Raw genomic sequence first — 17,345 nt, forward strand, 5'->3', positions numbered from 1 at the left:
TTTTTTTTTCAGGATTCTTTGACAAATAAAAAGATCCAGAGATCAGCATTTATCTGAAATAAAAAGCTTTTTTAACATTATACACTATACCATTCAAAAGCTTGGAGGCAGTATTTTTTAAAGAAATTATAGAAATTAATACTTTTATTTAACAAGGATGCTTTAAATTGATCAAAAGTGTTGCTAAAGACATTTTATAATGTTACAAAAGATTTCTATTTCAGATAAATACTGTTCTTCTGAACTTTCTATACAGCAAAGAAACCTAAAAAAAAACTACTCAGCTGTTTTCAACCTAATAATAATAATAAATGTTTTTTGAGCAGCAAATCAGAATAGTAGAATGATTTCTGAATGATCATGTGACTGGAGTAATGATGCTAAAATTCAGCTTTGAAATCACAGGAATAAATTACATTTTAAAATACATTTAAATAGAAATCAGTTATTTTTAAATATGTTTTTTAATTTTTTTTACTGTTTTTGCTGTACTTTGGATCAAATAAATACAGGCTTGGTCAGCAGAAGAGACGTTTAAAATCGTACTGTTCAAAAACTTTTGACTGGTAGTGTACATAGATAAATACACAAAAGGTTTGGGGTTAGTAGGATTTGATTTCTCTGTTTTTTATTTAAGCAAATGCATTACATTTCATTTAAAAAGATGTTTATAATGTTACAAAAGATTTCTATTCCAAATTAAGAATGTTCTTCAAACTTGTCATTAAATCCTGAAAAAAACTGTCTTGGTTTCCATAAAACTATTAAGGATCACAACTGTCTTCAACACAACATTAAGATAACAATAAAAAATGTTTCTCGAGCAGCAGATTAGCATATTAGAATGACTTCTGAAAAATTATGTGACATTAAAGTCTGGAATAATGCCTGCAAAAATTTTAGCAGGAATAAATTACATTTAAAGTGCGTGATACTTCTCTTTAAACAGTCTACCAGTTCTCTTTGACTTGGTTTAGGGTCATTGATATTCATATCAATTGACATTCTTAGGTGTTTTATCAGTTTAATCAAGTCTGAGCGTCTCTCTTACTCTCTATCCCTCTTTTTTTATCCTGCTTTTTCTTCACTTATGCACTCATCTGGAGAGAGCCCTGAAGGCATTGCGTGGCATGCTCTGCTTCCCTCTCTTTCATGCTCCCTCTCTCTTTGTCCTTACTCTGTCAATGGCTTTTAAGACATAATCGCACGTGGCCGGCCGTGACTGCCGGTACAGCTACTGGCCTTTGAGATCAGATACGGTCATCAGCAGAAGAATTTGCTGCTCCTCAGCCAGGAAGACTGAAACACTGTGGGGATCAAAAGAAATATAGATTTTAAAAAGCTGAATGCTTTTACATCTTTTTAATATTTTTAAAATAAGTAGTATACTCACCAAGGTTGCATTTATATAATAAAGAATACAGTAAAACATATATTTAAAATAACTTTTTAAATATATTTTAATATTTTATATAAATATTTTTGTGGAAACCATGAATTTTTGCCGAATTCTTTGATAAATAGAACATTTGAAATGAATTGATTGTTTTGTAATAATATAAAAGTCTTTACTGGCACTTTTAATCAATGTAATCCTTACTGTAAAAAAAAAACGTACTAACTCCAAACTCTTTCCAGAGAACAATGCATTGTCTCAAGCAGATATTCAGGCATAAATTCAGAGCCTGCTGACTAACAACAGTCTAATTCTGTCGTGTTAAACGATGAATATCTCTCGGTGAGTAAGGTAATGGCTGCTTTCCAGCAGGCACAGTGGTGCAGTGGTGATTTAGTGCAGAGATGCTGCAGAATATAAACTTTCTGCAGGTCCTAGTTAGCATTCAAGTATTGACTCCTTTTCTGTTTGCTAATGCTATCATAATGTAACTAGTGAAATGACACAGTAGCACATTCTACATCTGATGTTTAAACCAATGCAATGCAATTTCAAGTCACAGACACCAGTACTGTATGCTTTTCTTTCATGAGCTCTAATAGTGAGAAGTTTAGCAGAATGTCCAGACTTCTCTTTTCCATACATAAAACAGCAGACAGTGATTTATACTTTTAAGCTAAAGACAAAAAAAGGCACCTTCAGAAATTCATATACCATGCTACAAGTCGTTTAAAGGGTTAGTTCACTTCCAGAATATTTTTTAAAATAATTTACTCATCCTCGTGTCATCAAAGATGTTCAAGTCTTTCTTTAGTCGAAAAGAAACTAAGGTTTTTGATAAAAACATTCCAGGATTTTTCTGTAATTTTCTGACTCACACACACACACACACACACACACACACACACACAGCAGTGGGCAGCCATATTGCTATTGCTGTGGTGCAGTTGGGGATTTGGTGCCTTGCTCAAGGGACTCACCTCAGTCGTGGTATTGAGGGTAGAGAGAGTGCTGTACATTCACTCCCCCCACCTACAATCCCTGCTGGACCTGAGACTCGAACCTGCAACCTTTGGATTATAAGTCTGACTCTCTAACCATTAGGCTGCCCCTTTCTTATCAAGAGAACCCTTATTCTTTAGCTGGATTGTGTAGAGCCATTTGAAGCTGCAGTGAAACTATGGTTCTTCCGATTCCCATGCTAGTATCGGAAATGCCACCGATACCACAAACAATTCTAGCATCGGAATCGGCGAGTACTTGAACCCACGTACCGATCCGATACCATTTTCTTAAACAAATCGGAAGCCAATTCTTCTTCGCACATATACAAAATGCAAAAGTGCTAAAAGTTAGCAGTATGTCCGATGTTTGGCAGTATCTCAGACTGGACCAACCAGCTAGGGCCTTATGACTTCCGCGATGCGGAAAACAGGGACGGAATCGCGGAATCCAATCAGAAAACGGAATGTACAGTTTAACGCGGAATGTCACGGTATTTGCCAAAGTTTGCATGCATTAATCAAAAGTAGGTTATTACACTTAAATCAAATTGCAATATGGACTAATATTAAGCCACAAAACAACAGTTTAAATATGAATTCTGTGTGTCTCTGTGTTAATCAATGGTGCAGACACGTGGTTTTGTTTACTACTCATAATGAAGCGTGTGTGACACTTATGGGCTCCAGTCCAGACTGTGACCATTTTTTCTGCTGGTGTGACTAATTTTCGTGAGCGGTCCCACTGGCGCAACCAGCGCCTTGTTCAACTCATAAGGGCTACCATTTCTCTTTCAGATTAGAAACATCAAACGGCAAGCGAAACTAACGCGCTACGTTTGAGCTGCTCAGCGCTGACCGTTTATCAGCTTGGACCGCAATGCAAACAAACTTGCACAAACCCAGAACAGCTTTATTCAGGAGCCAAAGTTGATTTCGCGACAATGTTACTGCTGCGAGATCCAGTGAGAAGCGTTTGAATTCACCGCACAATGAATAAGGTTGCAACAAGATCTAGTGAAAATCTTTCAAATTCTGCCTAGAATTCTCTGTTATAAACAGAACAGATGTATGTCAGAAAACCAGAATTAGTAATGCAAACTGTCAAATGTATGTCAGATAATAAAAATATACTAGTTCACTGTATATATTTGTTTATGTTTTATTAAGGGATAAGTCTGAAGCACACCATAAAATAATTTTATCAATTCACAGGGTTAGTAGCTGTATATACAAATACAGACCCAGGTATCGGATCAGTACTTGGTATCGGCCGATACCCTGAGCCAAGGTATCGGAATCAGTATCAGGAAGGGAAAAAGGGTATTGGAACATCTTTAACTGAAACTCTGAAGTCATTGAAGGCCACTATAAGTCCTCAAAAATCTTATTTTCTTTTCGTCTGAAGAATGGGGGTGAGTACATTATCAAGATTTGTTTTTATTCTGAAAGTGAATAAATCCTTTAAAGTGAATATTTGAAAGAAAATTGGCAACTTTGATTGACAAATTTGTTGTTATGTAGTTAATTATTAAGAAAACACATTTTAAAAAGAAGGTTGGTTGATATGTGCTGTATGAACAGAACCGCTGTGGACTGAATTGTTACAGGCATTATTTAAGCCTATGATGAGTTAGAGAAGGAAATTGACTTTTGTTATATGTTCATGCATGCAGACATTATATCTGATCCATTTCTGCCTGTAGAGGTCAATTTAGTTCAATGTAGTTTCACAGTCTATTGGCTCTCTTTATTACCCAACTACAATCAGACTATTCATCCTGATTAAAATCTATGAATTACACCCAAGGGGCATTTAGTATTCTATAGAAAGAAGGCAATGGAAAATTGCTGCATCACACAATTACAGTAATGGATGATGTTTTGTACGTGTTGTGTGATGTATCTTCCATTACTTTTGGCTTAGATTCAAGATGCCCATCTTCATCTATTAATCTGTGGCTGATTTATCTACTACATCTTATCATAACCCTTTTTCCTCCCTCCCTTTCTCTGTCCACCCTCACTCATTATTCTCTTTATCTGTCTCTTTTTGTGCGTTGGTGACTAAGAGACGCTGAGCTTGACTAAACTGCAGTGAAATCACCCCACTGCAGAGATTACAAGACCTGCACAGCTTCACAATGTGTGCGAGAGAGAGAGAGAAAGGGAGATGTGTATTCTCGATTTTACAGAGAACATTTGCTTAAAATAATCCTGGCTTCCTGATATTTTTACAAACCTTTTATTCTCCTTCGTTTCTCTGTTAAACACTCTCTTTTAAATTCTACGGCCCAGATATTTAGCAACAGAATATAAATCATACTGCTAAATCATAATTTCGGTTTTGTCACTCCATCCCCGCAGATGGTTTTTAACACACAGATCATAAAGACAAGCTGACAATGGAAAAATAACAACATTACAGGTAGTAAAAGGCAGTTTATTGTTTCATTTGTGCGTTATTTATCTTATGAGAGTGATTCATTTTTCAAATAGTCTTACATAAATAAGCACTTGTGCGTTCTTCTGAGTTTACCTTCTGCAATCATTAAACTTTTGAATTGCACACAAGTCACTGTTGTTGACTGGTTTGTGTTCTTAGGAGAACTGTACGTTCCCTCGTAGAACCAATGAAATAAAGTTTTTCCTACCACCTATTTCCATCAGCATTTTTGTGAGCAAACACAAATTTTCTGAGGGGAACGCAAACATTTTGCGTTCGGCTTCATCAGTTACATTAAAAGGAATGAAAAATAAAGACTCAGGAATCTTCTCACATTGTTTGAAACTCAGATTACACAAAACCAGTCTTAAAGGAACACTTCACTTTTTTTGGAAATAGGCTCATTCTCCACCTCCCACCGAGTTAATAAATTGAGTTTTACCAGTTTGAAATCCATTCAGCAGTTCTCCTGTTCTGGCGATATCACTTTTAGCATAGCTTAGCATAGATCATTGAATCCTATAAGACCAATAGCATCATGTTCAAAAATAACCATTGAGTTTCGGTATTTGTCCTATTTACAGTTGGTCACATTGTGCTGCGTGATATTACTCCGCCTGCTTCGACCATGTTACGGCAGCAAACTTCCTTGACTATTACACCGGAATGGGAGTGTAGTTCCTAATCTTATCGGCCTAGAGAATCACATTTTTACATTTTCCGCCGGTCTTAGTACACGATATAACTGCAGAAGAATCAAGTTTTAAATAGGACAAATAACGAAACTCGTTGGTAATTTTTTTTACGTGATGCTATTGGTCTTATAGGATTCAATGATCTATGCTAAGCTATGCTGAAAGTGATATCGCCAGAACAGGAAAATGGCTGAATGGATTTCAAAATGGTAAAAATCAACTTATTATCTCAGGGGGGAGTTGGAGAATTAGTCTATTTCCAAAAAATGTGGAGTGTTCCTTTAAGTAGCAAGGGTATATTTGTAGCAATAGCCAAAAATACATTGTATGAGTCAAAATTATCTATTTTTCTTTTATGGCTAAAATCATTAGGATATTATATTATTATATAATGTTCCATTAAGATATCGTAAATATATCAAAACGTAATTTTTCGATTAGTAATATGGATTGCTATTTGCAATTGCACTGCAAAAATTCTACTTCCTTCAGTTGCTTCCTTAAGTGTTTTAGTTTAATTACAATTGTTGGCTGTACAAATTCAGCTGACTGACTTGTTGAATCTCATAAAACGTAAAAAATGTTGAAGTTGGTTGAGATAAATTGGTTGTCACATCATTACACATTACATTGTAACGCCAATAGGTGGCGACATTATCTTTATGACTCATTCAACCAATAGGTCCAAACGATTCATTCAGGAATGAAACAAGAGATTCCACAGCTTACACGACGTACCAGTCACATACTTTACGGCTTTGTTTGGAACTTATGTGAAACAAATTGTACGTTTCTAAAATGTAAGTTAACTTATTCAATATTACTTCTTGTTCAATGAACTGTTGTAGCTAAAAGCAAGCAATATTGCTTTCGTAAGCGGTTTGAATCGTCTGTGCTCCACCGTCGCAAGTCATAACAACAGCTTGCTGTGTTGTTTCTTATATAATAATAACTATAAAAATCACGCATATTGTATGTTTGTAGGTGTGCAAGGCAACAGATTAATCTCTCACCGTTTTGTTATATTGTGCTGTGCGTTTCTCTGCAACCATCGTCTTTTTTGGTGTAGGAGTAGCTGTATGATTTTCAGCTTTGTTGAGTAGACAATCAACCCCATTGAACCCTGCTGAGAAAACATAATCAGCCATAAGCACTTGCCCCCCTGCTGTGTCAACAGCCCCAGTCATCACTAAACTGCTTTCATACAGCTCCACTAGCCACCAGACTCACTCTGCATTAGTTGTCTAACCCACTACAGCTTCAGTAAGCCAAAACAGGCAGACAGTTTTGATAGCTGGTTAAATACAGGCTTTGGTGATTTCACTGCATATTCTTAAAGGGATAGTTCACCCAAAAATAATTTAATTACTCTGTTACTATGTTGTTTCAAACCTGTATGACCTTCTACTTTGCCACATTATTATTAGGGGTTCAAGAGCGTAGCGCTGAAAGTCTATTGTATTGTTAGAACAGCCAATGAACTTTAAGCACCTATTAGACAAGCTTAATGGTGGTCGATCAGAACAAATCTTGGTAGGCCTGTTTGACTTACGGCCCTAAAGGTCTGATCGGCCACTGGCGGCGATGTTTTTTCAGGGACATAAATGATTGTATATTTTGTGTATTTTTCACACATACACACAACATTTGTATCATATGATAGACCTCCTCATTCCGAACAACTTTGCCTCGAGAACCACTTCTGTCAATCAAACGTTTGTTAAATGATTGACAAAATGTACAAAACCTACTTTTGCAAACTAATCTTAGGTTTTTCGTTTAATCTGGAAACACTGCAGTGCAATTCTGTGGACTCTCTCAATAATTAAACAAAAGCCTATAAAGCCTTAATGAAAACTCAAAACTTCACGAAACCTGGTGAGCACATGCGACAGGTTTTAGGGAGATCAGACCACAGTTGCCGCTATAACAGTCATAAAACATTAAAAAACATCATGTGTCTATGATAAATGACCGGGATTTGCCAAAAAATGCTTTAAAAAAATAAAAATCATTGATTTAGGTCGTTACAGGCTTGATAAATAATATGTAATGTCTTTTTTCATATGAGCTTTAATGCCTTAAAATGGGAGCTTGCAGCTATATTATTATTAAGAATAGACCTAAAGGGGAAAAATAAAAAGAAATGTTTGGTATGACCTTTTTAAAGTGAGCAGTTCGCTGAAAAAGTGCAATGCCTGAAATGGTCTCAGGAGTCTTCATTACAAGTGATGAACATCTGGAGACAAATGAGTCTTTTATGCCTCTATGAGTCTGCAGTATTATTAGAATTGTGAGACATGCATTTATCATACACACGTTCTGCTTCATTAAATAAATGCAATTGTATAATCACAAGTCTCAAAGTAGTCCACCTCCAAAGTGAATCTATTTAGCAGGCTTGTTACTGTACCAGCAAAGCAGTTTATTGCTTACTATTAACTGCTGTGCTGGTTCTGCAGCAGCAAAATTGTAAGTGCTTGGTCACAAAGAAAGCTGCTGTATCAGATGAGAATCAGCAAATCTCCTAAATGTTTTGTGCATTGCAACAGATGCTCTGTGTAAAAAGTGTCACTGTTTATTTGCTATTATGTGTGTGTGTGTGTGTGTGTGTGTGTGTGTGTGTGTGTGTGTGTGTGTGTGTGTGTGTGTATGCAAGTCTTAAGTTATATGTAAGCTCTTCCCCATTCCATAAATGTTGTACTGTATATCTGAATTTATTTATTTACTTCTAATGAACCAATCTTTTCCAAGCTTTTTCCATTTGTATGATAAATAGATGATTATTTGCTGAAAAAAATTAGTCTGCTACCAAAGAATTAATTTTATTCTATTTATTGTACCTTATTGTATTTTATTTTATGTTTTTATTTGACCTGCCAATTCACTCATTTTTTTAATCAAAGTAATCATTTAGGAAAATTTTTAGCATACCATAAATGATGCATTGTATATCTGAAGTTATTTATTTACTTCTAACGAACCAAGCTTTTCCAAGCTTTTTCCAATTGTCTGTATATGCAGAAAAATCTGTCTGCTACCAAATATTTTATTTTATTTATTATTTTACTTTATTATTTATTATTTTATTTTATATAGATTTATTTTGTTTACTTTACTTGTACATTTATCTGCAGTATCCCAAATCTGCTCTAGATATTTAGGGCATCTTATTACAATACACAAAAGCTGAAGCTCTTTTTCAGTTAAGTTAAATGTCTGAGGTCTTCAGTAGAGAATTCTGAGATCACTAAAATCTGATGCATTTTTAATGGTTATTTGTTTTTCCTTTGGGCTACTTATGTAATCAACAGTTTTTACCGCTCACAAACTCCCTTGCCACTAGCATCATCACGGAAAGTCTCCCGCATTTCACTCAGAAAACAACAAAAAGTCAGAAAGTCCTCAGGTGAAAACAACAGTCAACTGAAAGTTTAATGGTGTTCTTGTTCTAAGAAGCAGCTGCATATTAACTGCCGCCAAACAAGAATGAAGACAAACCAACTCTCCTGAACATGACTGCATCAGTGTGTTTCTCGGCCTGAGGTGTGTGTTCCCACTGTTTCACTTTGTTCTTTTTTCCCCCTCTTCTCTTATTTCCTACAGGCAGCATTGTGTATCTGGGAATGATGGTAGGGGCCTTCTTCTGGGGCGGTATGGCTGACAAGGTGGGCAGACGGCAGTGTCTGCTCATTTGCATGTCCGTAAATGGCTTCTTCGCCTTCCTGTCGTCTTTTGTGCAGGGCTATGGCTTCTTTCTGTTCTGTCGCATGATAGCTGGCTTTGGGTGAGTCTGTTGTGACACAATCACAAAGTCGTACATCAAGACGTTAAATTTGTGTTAAAAATGTGGATCTTGATAGAGACTTTAGATATTGTACATCATATAATACAAAGAAATATTATGTAGAGTAGTGTTCAAAAGGTTGAAGTCAGTTTTTTTTTTTAAAGAAATTAATACTTTTTTTCATCAAGGATGCATTAAATTGATCAAAAGTCACAGTTAAGACATTTTAAACTTTCTGTTCATCAAAGAATCCTGAAAATACAATTTACAATATACAAGGTAAAGAAGTATAAAGGTATTAATAGGAAAATACTGGTTACTCACTAATATTTGATACCATAATCATAGCTCAATGGGCTATTTTTGAGAGCATACATCTTAAAGTGTTTCTTAGGATGTTTATAATGCTTCCTCTCACAGCACTGTAAAAATATATCTTGTGTGTAAGCAAGCAGACATACTGTATGGAACCTATCCATTTAACACACTACCTAGATATAGTTTCCACCCACACTTTGACATGGGTTTCTGGAAAGCGTTGTCGGTTGGTGTCATGAGGAACTATACAATGGGCATCTTTTATCAACCCTCTTCTGAAACGAGAATGTCTTTTCTATTCTTTAGATAATAGTCTTTTTCAGACAGACAATACATTACATCTGGCTGGATCAATAGCCTCTGCAGTGCTGCGTTCTTGACTCTCTGATTCTCCATTGCTGGCAGGGATTGTCTGTGGGTCCACGGCTAAAGCACTTGTCTCTCAGATGATGGAGTTATTGTGAATCTTTGAACACATTCGGCCTGTAATGAGCACCGAATAAGCATTTCACAGAATGTTATTGCTAATTAAAATCTCTATATGGTTGCAGTGATGAGTGGTATCATGTGAAAGAAGTCTATTATGCTCACTTAGGCTGCACTTATGTGTTTAAAAATACAGCAAAAACAATAATATTGTGAAATATTATTACAATTTCAAATTTAAAACAGTTTTCTTTTTAAATAATTATATTGTATTTTCAGCAGCCATTATTCAAACTTAAGTGTTACATGATCCTTCTTATTTCTAATGTGCTGATTTTGTGCTTAAGTAACATTTATTGTTATTATTAATGTGGGAAACAGTTGTGCTGCTTAATATTTATGAGCGTAGCACTGAAACCCTATTGTAATTGTTAGAAGGGCCAAGGATCAGCAATCTTAACGTAAAACTGATCGGGCAGACCAAACCGTAAGCCGTAAAGACTTGAAACTTGGAGGGATGGTAGTACTCTCACTGTCTACAACGTCACCAAGGCTCACCCCAATTGGCCTGACGGGGGCACTACAGTGATCAAAAGTATGAAACTGCTTTTTCGTAGACTCAAGATTTTTATGCCATTGGAATCTTTGGCTCATGCCTGACAAAACACGGATTCGGCGGATTCAGCGGATTCTGAGAAATCTGAGAACTAGTCCTAGGTTTTTCGCCTGATCTTAACCAAACCAGTGCAGGAAGATACCCCGGAGAGTGAATATCAATAATTATTAAATAAACCTTGAGCTTTCGACCCTCTGTTGCAAAGGGACGCCAAAACGTTCAAAAGAGGCAGGGCTGCCTTTACTAAAATGGCTATAATTTTTGAACGGAATGAGATATCTTCGCCAAACTCACCACGTGTATGCAAGAGCTGAATCTGAGGTCACATAAAAAAGCCACGGAGCTTGGCCACTTGGTTAGATGCACGGTCTAGGTCCAGAGTGCCACAAGCGTCGATAAGGACATTTGCGTATCTCAAAACTATTGCTGCTATAGGCTGATTAAATTTTGGCATCCATTAGACAAGCTTAACGCAGTTTGTTCAGAACGAAACTCAACGGGCCTGTTTGGTTTACAGCTCTAAACGTCTGTGAGAAATTAGAAGGAAATTAGCCACTGGGGGGCGATATCACATTTTTCAAGGGTATAAATGATTGTATATTACGACAGACCTCCTCTTTCCGAACAGCTTTGCCTTTAAAACCACAGCTGTCAGTCAAAGCGTTTGTTAAATGATTGAGAAAATGTAAAAAACCTAGTTTTGCAAGCTAGTCCTAGGTTTTTCGCTGAATCTGGAAACAAACACTGCAGTGCAATTCTCTGGACTCTCTAGATGAATAATTAGCTGTAGCGGGGTCATTCAAAAAAGGGTATGTCCAAATATACCCAAAAGCCTATAAAGCCTAAATGAAAACTCAAAACTTCATGAAATTTGGCGAGCATATGCAACGGGTGTTTCTAAACAAGCATGTTCTGAGGAAATGGGACCATAGCTGGCGCTATAACAGTCATTAAACATTATATTTGTATGGTAAATTACCAGGATTGGCCAGAAATGCTTTAATTGACTTTTTTTTTTTTTTATTGACTTTTAAAAAGACTAATTTGTCGTAAAGTGCTTGAACTTTTAATTTTTTAATTGAAATTATAATCCTTTTTTTCAGGATTCTTTTAAGAATAGGAAGCAAAAGGGACACCTTTGACATCAATTTAATGCATCCTTACTGAATACAAATATTCTTAAAAAAACCCACTTGAGCAGTAGTGTACTTCTGTAAATAATCGTTAATTCTTTTGAACACTAACATTTAGTAATTGGAAATGATTTTCTTTGACTATTGATCTGAAGAAGACACCCGTGACTAATTAACACAGTAGTAGCAACTGCATGCAATCTTGCAGACACAGAGTAGTGTTTTAATTCAATCTATTACTTTACACCAGTGGAGTGTTTTCTGTTTAATTGCAACTGACTTGAGCAAGGAGTGTTTTTTTAATATAATTTTTTAGCAGTTAAAGCTTTTTTTCTTAGATCTTTTTTAGCAGTTTTTTGTAATTTTTGAGTCTTAAAATATTTTTTGTCTACCTCCAGTATACTGTGCAGCACAAGCCATTTTTAGGCTGATTCCCATGAAAAGTGTAGCATTATCAAAATTTTCTTGAGCATCCCAAATAGGATTATGTTGAAATTATTTCCTTTGGATTACAATAGCAAGTTTTAGCAATGCAAATTACATACAGTTTACAATTAGTTACATATTTACACACAATTTAAAGTGGTCCACAGGTCCACACTTGTTACTATGTTTTAAAACTATGCTATAAAGGAAAGTACATTAAAAAGGAAACAGCTGTTATAATTTGCTGAGCTGTTGGACTTTTATGCTTCCTTGTCTTGTCCTTCAGGATTGGTGGAGCGGTGCCCATCGTCTTCTCATACTTTGCTGAGGTGTTGGCACGAGAGAAGCGTGGAGAGCATCTGAGCTGGCTCTGCATGTTCTGGATGATTGGAGAGATTTACGCCTCCGCCATGGCCTGGGCCATCATACCTCACTACGGTAACAGCTCTAAGAACTCCAAGAAAACTGATTATACGATCTTGTAAGCAAGTAAACTTTTAAGATAATAAACCTGTTTTCATTTCCGAGTCCGATTACAACAATGTTCTCGGCGAGCTCAGGTCAAGGTGTCTGCTTTTGCTCTGGCACGTGTGGGTTGTCCTCTCACTGGCAGTGATGGCTGTGAGAGAGCGGAGAACAGCGGAGCTTTAGGTTAAGTGATTAATGTAGAAACAGAGCACTGCAGGGATATTTAAAGGATGAAACGGCTCCTGTGGGGGAAGGCATAGCCCGATGATTTATGAGAACCTCTACTCTGGAAATAAGCTGCACTCATCAGTAACGAAATGATGGAATAGAGGGGAAGGGAGGAGGAAAGGAGCTCAGTGGATATGGAGAGGAGTCTCTCGGCCAAGACGACGACTGGAACAGACTGTTTTCACTCCTGTTTTGGAGGGCGGGGTGAGGTGTTTGCTCTGTGTTGTTCTCAGTGAACAGATCGTAATGAGGTTTTTCTCCTTGCCTTGTGAGACAAAGCAAAAGGAGTGCTTGATTTATGAATGGCCCTCGCTGGAGCCCAAGTAGGGGACGAGCTGTCAGACACAGTGGCTATAGGAGAGCATTAGGGAGTCTATATTATAGTCTGTATGCCGGGAATCAATAGGAAACAATCATAGGCTCTGTGCATTGGGAGTCTGTGTATGAGGGAGCACAAGGAAGAGCAGCAGTCATAGGTGGCTAGTTTACATTCAGTCTCCCTTGTTTTCAAAGTAGATAGTCATTCAGACATTTACTGTTTTTCACTATGTTTGCATGAACTGATTTTCACCAGTCTCAATCAATTCAGTTCAATATGCATATTTGTAAATTGGATAATTGGATAAATGGATTATTATTTGGTTTGGTTGCACGTAAATGTAGCTACTGTCTGTGACATGGCGCATATTCTGAAGAGGGTGCACAATTTGAGGTATTGTTCATGTTTGTAATACTGACAGCCTGGGAGTTAAAGGAGAAGTCCGGTGTGATATTGACCTAAAGTGTGTTTAATCATGATACCGAGTGTGAACTTACCCTTCATAGCTCATCTCGGCTTGTCCACTGCAGTCCGAAATCTGCCGTTAGTTAGCCGATGCTAACAACAGGTTGTCAATGAGGGTGAATAGGGCATCGGACCATTTACGAGGCACAAAGTAGCGCCACACTTCATTGGTAGACTTCCAAGGGCCCTGACATTTAAAACGAGACACTGAGAACTTTGAAAAAGCACCGGTAGTTTATTTACAACTTATCAGGTTATCAACTTATCAGGTTGTAGTTTCCTTCCTGCTCGTCACTCGACTTATCATGACTAAATTCAAGATGGCGGCGATCAGTAATTTTACTAAGGGGAATGTCTGTATAAATCTTCTTGTAAATAAACTACCGGTGCTTTTTCAAAGTTCTCAGTGTCTCGTTTTAAATGTCAGGGCCCTTGGAAGTCTACCAATGAAGTGTGGAGCTACTTTGTGCCTCGTAAATGGTCCGATGCCCTATTCACCCTCATTGACAACCTGTTGTTAGCATCGGCTAACTAACGGCAGATTTCGGACTGCAGTGGACAAGTCGAGATGAGCTATGAAGGGTAAGTTCACACTCGGTATCATGATTCAACACACTTTAGGTCAATATCACACCGGACTTCTCCTTTAAGCACTGAAGTGTAATAGTAGGGTTTCAGGTTTGTTTAAATCTCTGACTGTAATAGTGATGCTTGCTCTAGCAAGCACAACTAATAATGAATGGAATATAAATGGAAATGAGATGGAGCTGTGGACTGTGTGTACTATATGGGTAATACATCAGTTGCCTGTCACTTCTAAAAGCTCTTTTGCCATTTATCACTTGGCTTGTACAGTTGAAGTCAAAAGTTTACATACATACACCTTGCAGAATCTGCAAAATGTTAATTATTTTAGCAAAATACATGTTTTTTCTTTTATTTAGTACTGACCTGAATAAGATATTTAAAATAAAAGACGTTTACATACAGTCCACAAGAGAAAAATTTATAAAAGTTTATATACACTAGATTCTTATTACTGTGTTGTTACTTGAATGATCTACAGCTGTGTGTTGTATGTTTTTTTTGTGATTAGTTATTCATGACACCCTTGTTTGTCCGGAACAGTTAAACTGACCGCTGTTCTTCAGAAAAATCCTTCAGGTCCCACAAATTCTTTGTTTTTTCAGCACTTTTGTTTATTTGAACCTTTTCCAACATTGACTGTATGATTCTGAGATCCATCTTTTCACACTGAGGACAACTGAGGGACTCTTATGCAACTATTACAGAAGGTTCAAACACACACTGATGCTCCAGAAGGAAAAAAATATGCATTAACAACTTTTTGAATTTGAAGATCAGTGTAAATTGAACTTACTTTGAATTCTGGGGAACATTTTCTGTAGCCTCTGAGGAAGTACTAAATGAAAAAAAATATGATATTTAGGCAAAATAAGAAAAATGTACACATCCTCATTCCATTTAAAAGTTAACACCCCTGGCTTTTAATACATTGATTTTCCTTTTGGAGCATCAGTGAGCATTTGAACCTTCTGTAAAAGTTGCATATGAGTCCCTCAGTTGTCCTCAGTGTGAAAAGATGTATGATCCCTCTTATTTTGGTAAAATAATTAACATTTTGCAGATTCTTCAAGGTGTATGTAAACTTTTGACCTCCACATACAAAGCATAAATTGCTTAGTATAAAATTCCAAAAAGCTTTGTTCAAAAATCTAGTGAACTCCGTCACTGTGCACTGCCTACATAGTCAGCTCCCTTTAATGCAGTATGAAAAACAACCTTATAAGTGGTTTATTTGGAGCTCTGTACATTAGCAGCAACTGTATACAACATATAAGTGGCACACAAGAGATTTGACTTACAATTAATTTCAGTATAGTTAGCATGCTAAGCTAACTCTGCAGTAACTCTGCATATGAGTACAAAGAGGCTAATGAAAACAGAACAGATATAGCAAATAATATATTTTTTATTACACTGAGGCATATTTAGTTATGATTTTTTTTTAATACTTAAACATTTATCCTACCTCATGCGGCATCTACGTCCCACCTCATGTGACTCTTTCAGAATCACATACTATTTTTACTTTATTTTTTTATGGCAGAAGTAGTAAATGTAGTATGCAAGAATGCCATTCTGAATTCACTTGTGAATGAGCTTGTCTCAGTGCATTCTTGGAATTCCTTTTTTCGCAAAGAATATGTGCCAAAATTATGTTTATATTGCTGCCTATGATGCTTTAAGGTATCGCTAGGTTTTGAAACAGAAAACAAATAAATGTACTTACAATTGGAAATGTTTCAAGTCATTACAACATTTACTTTCACACAGTTTGTGTGTGTGAGCGTGTCGTTTTATTAGCATTAAAGCCGACTGTGAGCAGAGCCACTGGCAAGCTACCATACATAAGTACAAACGCTAGGTCTGCTAGCTGCTGACTCAGTCACCCGTTTCCTCAGTCAATTATGCACATAATCTACGTAATGAGATTTCCAATGACATGGGCGAAACATTAACCCTCTGGGCTTTTCTGCTGTTGCAATCACAGCTTTATAACTCTCACTTATACTGCAGTGTAGTGTTACCTTCATTATTTACCACCAGTCCTCACAGAGATACACTAATGAACACACACTGAGTTGATCTATTTCACCATGCCATATTCCTAGCGTCTTTTTCACTCTCATTGAGATTTCAGACATAAATTATGTTGATAGCACTGTCTTCTAGCTGTAAACTCAAGGTTTTTTATGTACTATGTGTATTATAGGACTTTTTATTTACAGTTGACGTCAAAAGTTTTCATACACCTTGTAGAATCTGCAAAATGCTATTTTGATCAAAATAAGAAGGGTTTATACAAAATGCATGTTTTTTTTTTATTTATTACTGACCTGAATAGGATATTTCACATAAAAGACGTTTACATAGTCTATAAAAGAAAATAATAAATACTAGTTGTATAAAAAGAATCCTGTTCAAAAGCTTACACTTGATTCTTAATACTGTGTTGTTACTGAATGATCCACAGCTTTGTTTTTTGTTTAGTGATACTTGTTCAGGTCCTGCCCACTGTTCTTCAGAAAAATCCTACAAATTCAGTGGTTTTTCAGCATTTTTGTGTATTTGAACCCTTTCCAACAATGACCATATGATTTTGAGATCCATCTTTTCACACTGAGGACAACTGAGGGACTCATATGCAATTATTACAGAAGATTCAAACACTCACTGATGCTTCAGAAAGAAAAACGGTGCATTAAGAGCCAGGGGCATAAACTTTTGAACAGTATGAAGATGTGTATATTTTTCTTATTTTGCCTATTAATATTTATACTAATATTAATAATACTGATATTTTTTAATTTAGTACTACCCTTCAGAAGCTACAGATACTTGCATGTTTCCCTGAAGACAAAATATGATTAAATTTACCCTTAATGCATTGTTTCCTTCTGGAGAATCAGTGAGTGTTTGAACCTTTTGTAGTAGTTACTTCTGTAATTTTGCAGATTCTGCAAGGTGTATGCAAACTTTTGAACTGTAAGTTTGCTTTTAGGACATTATTTTACATGTGGAATATTATTTCATGTA

General features: G+C 36.3%; 1 protein-coding gene across 1 annotated transcript in view; it reads left to right on the forward strand.

Annotated features, from left to right (window-relative positions):
* sv2ca (synaptic vesicle glycoprotein 2Ca) overlaps positions 1-17,345 on the forward strand; it is a 37,171-nt gene that overhangs the window by 9,436 nt on the left and 10,390 nt on the right. Inside the window, exons 3-4 of the mRNA XM_073839778.1 lie at positions 9,145-9,325; positions 12,531-12,682. Coding sequence (XP_073695879.1) covers positions 9,145-9,325; positions 12,531-12,682 — 333 coding nt within the window. The remainder of the gene's footprint in view (positions 1-9,144; positions 9,326-12,530; positions 12,683-17,345) is intronic.

Source organism: Garra rufa, chromosome 5 (genome assembly GCF_049309525.1).
Source record: "Garra rufa chromosome 5, GarRuf1.0, whole genome shotgun sequence".
NCBI classification, from domain to species: domain Eukaryota; kingdom Metazoa; phylum Chordata; class Actinopteri; order Cypriniformes; family Cyprinidae; genus Garra; species Garra rufa.